This window comes from Carcharodon carcharias, chromosome 11 (genome assembly GCF_017639515.1).
Source record: "Carcharodon carcharias isolate sCarCar2 chromosome 11, sCarCar2.pri, whole genome shotgun sequence".
In the NCBI taxonomy this organism is placed as follows: Eukaryota; Metazoa; Chordata; class Chondrichthyes; order Lamniformes; family Lamnidae; genus Carcharodon; species Carcharodon carcharias.
In genome coordinates, this window is record NC_054477.1 from 34,562,985 (window position 1) to 34,571,951 (window position 8,967).

Sequence of the window (8,967 nt, forward strand, 5' to 3'; positions counted from 1 at the left end):
TTTTCTGCCCCTTCCCTGATAAGCATGTAGTTAAAAGCAAAATACTGCAGATGCTGGAAATCTGAAACAAAAGCATAAACTGCTGGAAAAACTCAGTGGGTCTAGCAGCATTTGTGGGGACAAAAACAGAGTTAGCAATTAGAGTCTGTATGACTCTTCTTCAGAGCTCTGAAGAAGGGTCATACAGACTCGAAATGCTAACTCGGTTTCTCGCCCCACAGATGCTCCTAGATCTGCTGAGTTTTCCAGCATTTCCTGTTTTTGTAGCAGGTAGTTAACACCAGATGATCCAGGCTGCTAACTCTGTTACTCTTATGAAGGCACATACTGATCCATGTGTTACATGTTAATCCCTGATGGCTCAGATGGTTAAGGAAGTGAGTACCTGAGTCACACATCAGGTTCAATCCTGTTCTCTGCTGAGTTTTCTGATGTCAGTCAAATAACATGAGTACTGCTGTGACCAATCTCAGTGCTCCAGGTTAGAAAGGGGAAAATTGACAGGATTCTTCTTGCTAATCAGTTATCCCTGTTAGGAATGTGGGTGTCAGAACAGTAATGGGATTTGGTACCATGCCGGCTTGACCAAATACGGACAGTGTGTCTGGGGACACACAAAGAATGGCCCCTAAAGCAAGGTATTGGAGTACAACTACCAGCTTAAAACTATACCTCAGCAATAAGTCTTCATCTCCACATTATAAGAAAGGGTTAGAGAAAGCATACAAAAAGGTTTACTAGAATGATAGAAGAACTTGGAGGTTATACATATCAGGAAAGATTGAACAAGTTGGGGCTCTTTTCTCTAGAAAAGTGCTGACTGAGGGGTGGCTGTCAGAGGTTTTAAAGATTATGGAGCAATTTGATAGGGCACACAGAGTGAAGATGTTTCCCTTGCCAGGAATGCAAGATAGTCACTAATAAAACCAAAAAGAGAGTCAGGAGGAGTTTCTTTACAGAGTGGTTAGAATGTGGAACTTGCTACCACAAGGAGTGGTTGAGGAAAATAGCATTGATGCATTTATGGGGAAAGCTAGATAAACACATGCGGGGGAAAAAGGAACAGGATATTTCGATAAGGTTTTAAAGAAAGATGGGAGGAGACTCAAATGGAGCATGAATAGCAGCATGGACCTGTTGGGCTGAATGGCCTGTTTCTGTGCTGTAGATACTATGCAAGGCATTTTCTTCAGAAGATGGCAAATAGCAGCACGAACACTGGGATCAGGATAAAGAGGAACATTGGCCAAGAAAGTAAGAAGAATAGATAAACCAATTAATTCCATGATTTACTCACCTTCAAATGAGTCTACGAATGCAACAATATTGGGGTGCTTCATTTTAGCAAGGAGTATGGCTTCTCTTCTTGATCTTTGTAGGCCAGAGGGATTCTAAATAAGTAGCATAAAAAGGAGATACCACTTTGTCATTCTGCGAAAAATAAACAATACCCAAGGTCTTTAACAACTCTGACCTTTGGAAAATGCATGTTTTACTGAAGTTTTCTAAGAGATAGTCTGATGTTAAGAGCATTAGGTTTGGTTTCATCTTTGGTTCAATTACATCATAAACTGCATAGATATGCATCATGTATTTAAATCACATGCAATAACAAGGGTGTGCATCCTCTACTTAGTGCTAACGTGAATCATTGCTATGAAAGTATTCTTAACTCTGACATCTCAGTTAGGAGGTCAGGGGTACAAACCCCGATACAACAATTGAGCCCATAAACTGGGCTTCTGCATAGTCAAAGATGCCACTTTTCAGATCAGAATTAAACAGAGCTCTGGTTGCTCTGTTCAGGTCACATAGCACTTTCCAAAGATGATCATGGGATTTCTCTCCAAATTCAAGAACAGATTATACTTTTTTTTTTAAAACCTATAAGCAAAGCAAAGATGATAATTGCCATCTCTAAAAACGTTCACTGCCACAAATGATAATTGTGCAGTTTCAAGTCCCATTGAACTTAATTCTCAATCCAATCAGCGGGAACTTTGAGAACAGAGCCGATGATATCCCTCGCTTTAGATGAATGTAGGGGCTAAAAATATAAAATATAACACAGGGAACTTAACTAATGTCTCCATGAAATAAAGTTAAAACATGCTCACATCACATTTACCTTTGAAAGATGAATTTCCTTCATTACATAGTGCTGACTATCATTGTGTGCTTGGACCAAAAGAGCTCTACCAAATGAACCTTCTCCAATAACCTTTAGTACTGTGTAAGTGTCCATCATGAAATACTCGTCTGGAAAACAATTGCAATTTTGTGTTAACCAATGAACCATTTTGCACCATTTTACTATAACTTTTATTTGTTTATACATTTTTATTTTGTTTTAATGATGCAAAACTATTCAATGTGGTGTTCAGAGAGAATTAGGTAACCTTGTATACAAAACAGAAATTTAATATGCAGATACAACAAGCAATTAGGAAGGCAAATAGTATGTTGCTCATTATGGCAAAGCAGTTGTAGTATAAAAGAAAGTCTTGCTACAACTGTACAGGAGTTTGGTGAGATCACACCTGGAGAACCATGTACAGTTTTGGTCTCCATGCATGCTGAAGGAAGCATATACTTAGTGGAGTGCGACAGTAGTTCACTAGATTGACTCCTGGGATGAGAGGATTGTCCATGAGGAGAGATCAAGTAGAGTAAGACTATACTCTCTGGAGTTTAGAAGAATGAGAGGTGATTTTGTTGAAATATACAAAATTCTGAGAGGACTTGTCAGAAGAGAGGCTGTTTCTCCTGGCTGGAAAGTCTACAATTAAGGCATAAAGTCTCAGGACAAGGTCAGCCATTTTGGGCTGAGATGAGGGAGAATTTCTTCACTCAGATGATTATGAAATTTTTGAATTCCCCACCCCGGAGGCCTGTGGAATCTCAGTATTTATTAAGTTTGACCAAGAAGCATTGCATCAATGAAGAAAAATAAGTGTTAAGCATTTGTCTTTCAGTGAAATTCCAGCAACTTGTCAAAATGGATATACCCATTTTCCCCTTTCTCTCTAGTTTTGAATTAAATATTTATATGATTAGAGCAACATGAATTTTGCTTTTTTGACATCCTGTTCTTTTCGTGTAGCAGGCAACCTGAAACCAGTGATTTGTTCATGTAACAAAATAACTGATGGGTACAAAGCAAACAAGCAGAAGTTACTACTGCTTTTAGAACTTATATTTATGCTTTGCTACATATAAATAAATCACTTTTTTTTCCAGTGAATCTGGGGTTGTATTGACCATAAGCCTTGTTAATAAATCCACCCGAGTAAACACAACCTGTAATAAAAACAAAAAAATGCGGATGCTGGAAATCCAAAACAAAAACAAAAACAGAATTACCTGGAAAAACTCAGCAGGTCTGGCAGCATCGGTGGAGAAGAAAAGAGTTGACGTTTCGAGTCCTCATGACCCTTCGACAGAACTTGAGTTCGAGTCCAAGAAAGAGTTGAAATATAAGCTGGTTTAAGGTGTGTGTGTGTGGGGGGGTGGAGAAAGAGAGAGAGAGAGAGAGGTGGAGTGGGGGTGTGGTTGTAGGGACAAACAAGCAGTGATAGAAGCAGATCATCAAAAGATGTCAACAACAATAATAAAAAAGAACACATAGGTGTTAAAGTTGGTGATATTATCTAAACGAATGTGCTAATTAAGAATGGATGGTAGGGCACTCAAGGTATAGCTCTAGTGGGGGTGGGGAGAGCATAAAAGATGTAAAAAAAACTGTGTCGTTTACACTAGCAGACATTCAAGTCATTCGGTATCCAAAGGGAAGGAGAATGGGGAATGCTTTGATCTCCCTAATCACAGGTAACAAATGATAGGTGCTTATTTTTTGTCTGTGCCTGCATCATCACATTTATATGTCTCGAATAGTGAACTTGAGGAAAGCTAACGGGGCCTGATTTTAACCCATTAAAATATACCCATTTGTCCAGAGTCAATCTGAACACTAACATAAATATACTATTTACCAACACGTATGTGAATCTATTGGTATCGATTTATTTTTTGTGTGTGTGGCAGAGATCAGAAGCCTTGGACGACTAGAGCATGCAACCTGGATTTTTTATTTTCCTTTAAGTGACAATATTTATGCATGGCATAATCTTAAATTTGTGTGCTTCTTGTGTTTTCGGTTTCCCTTAGTTTGCATAAAGCTTTAAAATTAATTACGGCAGATTTTTTAAGCTACATAAAGTTGGTTCAGGGTGGATTTTCAAAGAAGACATTACCTCCCCCCACCCGCGGTTAGAATGAATCACTCGACAACAAAGACTGAGCAGTAGGTCACTGAAAAGCAGTTCTGTTGAAGGGTCATGAGTACTCGAAACGTCAACTCTTTCCTTCTCCGCCGATGCTGCCAGACCTGCTGAGTTTTTCCAGATAATTCTGTTTTTGTTAAAGACTGAGCAGTACTGATAGTTGGCTTTGGGCAGATATCAATAGAGTATATAGCTCACAAGCGTCCTTCGTCGATGGAAGGTACACAATAGAGTAGCTTTTTTTGTTAAGGAGACGACATGAACTACTATTTTAATAAACTCGAGTTGAAATGATGGATTGTAACAATAACCCACCGCTGCTATGACCAATCTAAAAATCTCCCGATGTTAAAAATTGCTGTTTGTTTCTCCTATTTGTCCCCTGGGTGGAACCGTATTTCGGGAGGACCTGTGGAGGCGTCAGGAATTCCTGGCACTGGCAGCTGGTTAATGCAACCTACCTAGAGTCCGATACAGAGTAACAAAGCGTCTTCTATTCAACAGCGGGCTCCTAATCCCCAATGCTACTTTGGTTCAAGAGAACCGGTTAGTTAAATCTACATAAAACATTAAACCACTCTTACTCCACTCGTTAACCACTTCCCAACTTTTACATGAGCCGGAAATAACACGAACACGCAACCGAGGCTATTGCGGGTGTTACCATCATCACGTGCTAGGGGTTATTTGTTCATTCACTGACACAAGTGACTCAGATGTTATTGTCAAAATGACGGCCAGACTAACTCCACTCTTGTTTATGTGGAGAGGGTTCAGCGTTATGCTCAATGGCTGCACCGTTAAACTCAAATACCCAAAGTTTGCTGTTCGAGTTGCGTTGCTTTGTACCATGAACTCAGCGTAAAACGGCATCTAGCTGTTTGTCTCACAATCGCATTGCATTGAATAGCGTGAATTTTCTGTATTTATAAGGCAGACATGAAAGAAACTTGCCACAAAGTTAAATATTGATGCCAGCCTGAGTACTCTTTTAAAGATGTGTTAATACTGTCAATTAACTTCGAAACCAAAACAAAAAATGCAGGTCTGACAGCATCTGTGGAGAGAGAGACAGAGGTAACATTTCGAGTTTGTATTACTTTTATACAGATCTAAAGGGAGGTTAGAGATGTGGTGAAATATACACTGATTAAGGGGGATCGAACAGATGAAGCTGGATAGGTGGAGGCAAAGGAGAGACGGCAAAAGATGTCATGAACAAAAGGTCAAAGGGTTGTTAATAAAAACAAAAAAATTGCTGATGCTGGAAATCCAAAACAAAAACAGAATTACCTGGAAAAACTCATCAGGTCTGGCAGCATCGGCGGAGAAGAAAAGAGTTGACGTTTCGAGTCAGTTCTGTCGAAGGGTCATGAGGACTCGAAACGTCAACTCTTTTCTTCTCCGCCGATGCAGCCAGACCTGCTGAGTTTTTCCAGGTAATTCTGTTTTTGTTAATGAGTTGTTAATGGTGGTGGTACTGGCTAAATGAGGTGTTAATGGTGACATTAAGAGAGCAAAATGTGATAAAAGCTGCATTCGCTGTTCCCAATGTGGTGGTCTCTACATTGGAGAGATCAAACGCAGATTGGGTGACCACTTTGTGGAACACCTTTGGTCTGTCTGCAAGCATGACCCAGACCTTCCTGTCATTTGCCGTTTCAACACACCACCCTGCTCTCATGCCCATATGTCCATCCTTGGCCTGCTGCAATGTTCCAGTGAAGCTCAACGCAAAATGGAGGAACAGCACCTCATCTTCCGATTAGGCACTTTACAGTTTTCCGGACTTAACTTCAGATCATGAACTCTCTCCCCTTTTGATCCCCTTTTTTCAAATATTTATTTTTAAATTTTTATATATACATTTCCCCCCACCTATTTCTATTATTATTTAAAAAAATTATTTCTATTCATTGTTTTATCCCCATCTTTTAGCCTATTTTGATCCTTGCTCCCACACCGTCCCCTGCCCCCACCACACCCCCACGAGGGCCATCTGTCTCTTGCTCATCCTGTTTTCTACTCTTAATGTTACCATTAGCACATCCTTTAGCCAGTATCACCATCATCAGCACCCCTTCAACCTTTTGTTTATGACATATTTTGCAATCTTCCCTTTACCTCCACCTATCACTGGCCTTCTATCCAACTTCATCTGCCCCCCCCCAAACAGTATAAATTTCACCACATTTTTACTTCTCTTTAGTTCTGAAGAAAAGTCACCTGGACTTGAAACGTTAATTCTTTCTCTCCACAGATGCTGTAAGACCTGCTGAGTTTTTACAGCAATTTTTGTTTTTGAGCACTTCCATGAATTTGGTCTACTTCATTCGATGCTCCCAATGCGGTCTCCTCTACATTGGAAACTGGGTGACCGCTTTGCGGAACACCTTCGGTCTGTCCACAAGCATGACCCAGACCTTCCTGTCGCTTGCCATTTCAACACCCCATCCTGCTCTCATGCCCACATGTCCGTCCTTGGTCTGCTGCAATGTTCCAGTGAAGCTCAACGCAAACTGGAGGAACAGCACCTCATCTTCTGATTAGGCACTTTACAGCCTTCCGGACTTAACACTGAGTTCAACAACTTCAGGCCATGAACTCTCTCCTCCATCCACACACCACCCCCCCACTGGTTTTCATCCCCCTTTTTTCCATATTCGTTTTTATTTTATTAATTTTTTCCCCACTTATTTTCATTGCTATTATTTTTAAAATTTATTTCCATTTTCATTCATTGTTTTATCCTCAGCTTTTAGCCTATTTTCGATCTTTCTTCCCACCCCTGTCCCCTCCCCCTATCCCACCCCAACTAGGGCCATCTGTCACTTTCCAGAGTGCTTACCCTAGTCCGGCCATTATCACATTTTGCTTTCTTAATGTCACCATTAGTACCATTTAGCCTGTCCCACCACCATTAACAACTTTGACCTTTTGTTCATGACATCTTTTGCCATCTCTCCTTTGTCTCCACCTCCTGGCCTTCTATCCAGCTCCACTGGTTCCACCTCCCTTAATCAGTATATATTTCACCACATCTCTGCCTCCCTTTAGACCTGCAAAAGAGTCATAGGGACTCGAAACTTAATCTTTCTCTCTCTCTACAGATGCTGTCAGGCCTGCTGTGGTTTTCCAGCATTTTTTGTTTTCATTTCAGATTTCTAGCATCTGCAGTATTTTGACTGTCAATTAACTTGTCTGGCGTTAAAAATTAATTTACAATTGTGCAGTCTCATTCCTGCAGGTTTTGTTATTGGAGATTTTAAAAATGTAATTTGTAGATTATTTTTATGCTTTTCCATTGTTTATTTTCCCTCACTTTATTCTTCTCTCTGTACCTAATTTGAGATTGAATTCACCCATTCTAACTGATACTTCCTTACCAGTCCTTCAATGCTGAATTTTATAATCATTCTCTCTAAATAATTAGGGAGATACACAGTTGTTTGTTCTGTTCATTTTGGTTCCAGGTGCCTGGTTTCCCTCGTTGGAGTATTAATACCTCACTTTCAGCACTCAAAAATTTGAAAACCAAAATGTGCAAAGTCAAATCTAACTATTAGCAGATGCCATTAGGCGGCTATATTAAAACTCCTGGGTCCATAACTTCCAATCTCGGCAGTGGCAGCAGCAGGGGCATAGGGGGTGGTCATATCCAGGACTTACCCCAGAAGATATACTGGGGGACCCCCTCAGGAAGTCCCCATGCGAGGCCTGCGCTGGAATTAGCCAGGACATTCAAACTTCTGATGGGCAATTGTCCTACACTGAGAACCATCCAATAGTCTCCAACTTAAATTGGAAACTTTGGATGGTTCCAACTGTCTTAGCAGAATAGTTACCCAAGAAAAATTAGTACTGACTCCCCCGACTGAACCTCCTGACGACCACCCCACCTGATTCCCCAACCAAACTCCTGACTACCACCAACCACCTAACGCTCAACCGCCTAACCCCCCCCCAATTGATTACCTGACATATCCTACCCACTTATCTTCTCCCTGGCTTCTCAAAGTAGCTGGGACTTTAAACTTAACTGCTTTACAGCAGCTAGTGCTGTAAAAAGGGGGCTAGACTGAATTCCTCAGGAACCTGCTGCACTACTTTGCTCACCCGGCCTGAGTCAGGAGTTCAGGTGAAAAATGCGCAGCTGCATTCCAGGGTAAGTAAAACCGAGCCTTGGAAGTTTGGCCTGTGATGTTGCAACGATGTTTACCATTATACACTTTTGCCATATTACATGTTTCAGGTAAAAAAAAAAGTGCCATATTTTTGAAAGGTGCAAAGGGGGCCACGTGGGCTACTCTGCTCCAATTGCTTATGTTCTTTTGAGTTTTCTGAAGACTGCCACAGCAGCGTGAAGCAGTGTGGTATCTGGCAGCAACTTCAATTTCCGTGTTTAACAGCACACATGTAGACACTGAAGATTGCTGAGCTGTTTAATCACTTATAACAATGGACAGTGATATTTTCTGATAACTGCCTAATATTTTTAATCAAATTTACAACAGATGACTTACCTGGCACTTTCTCCCCCCACTTGAGCCCCCAACATGTCCCCTTAATATTGAATCACTACAGAATTAGAGACAAAGTTGGAGCTTCTTTTTGAGGACAAGGAATCAAAGGAGACATAAACCAGTATTTAATATGCTGAGTCAAAAAACTACAGAAATAAGCT

At 40.6% G+C, this 8,967-nt stretch overlaps 1 protein-coding gene across 3 annotated transcripts in view; it reads right to left on the bottom strand.

Moving 5' to 3' along the window:
• nek3 (NIMA related kinase 3) overlaps nucleotides 1-4,924 on the bottom strand; it is a 33,076-nt gene extending 28,152 nt beyond the window's left edge. Inside the window, exons 1-3 of one of the 3 annotated variants that reach the window (XM_041198549.1) lie at nucleotides 4,868-4,924; nucleotides 2,129-2,259; nucleotides 1,298-1,391 (exon numbers count right to left, since the gene is read on the bottom strand). In XM_041198549.1, the coding sequence (XP_041054483.1) occupies nucleotides 1,298-1,391; nucleotides 2,129-2,248 (214 nt within the window). In that variant the 5' untranslated portion in view covers nucleotides 2,249-2,259; nucleotides 4,868-4,924. Of the gene's footprint in view, nucleotides 1-1,297; nucleotides 1,392-2,128; nucleotides 2,260-4,598; nucleotides 4,703-4,744 lie in introns of those variants that run through there. The other 2 variants (XM_041198548.1, XM_041198550.1) reach the window with 2 other exon arrangements.
• Between the last annotated feature and the right edge of the window lie 4,043 nt (nucleotides 4,925-8,967).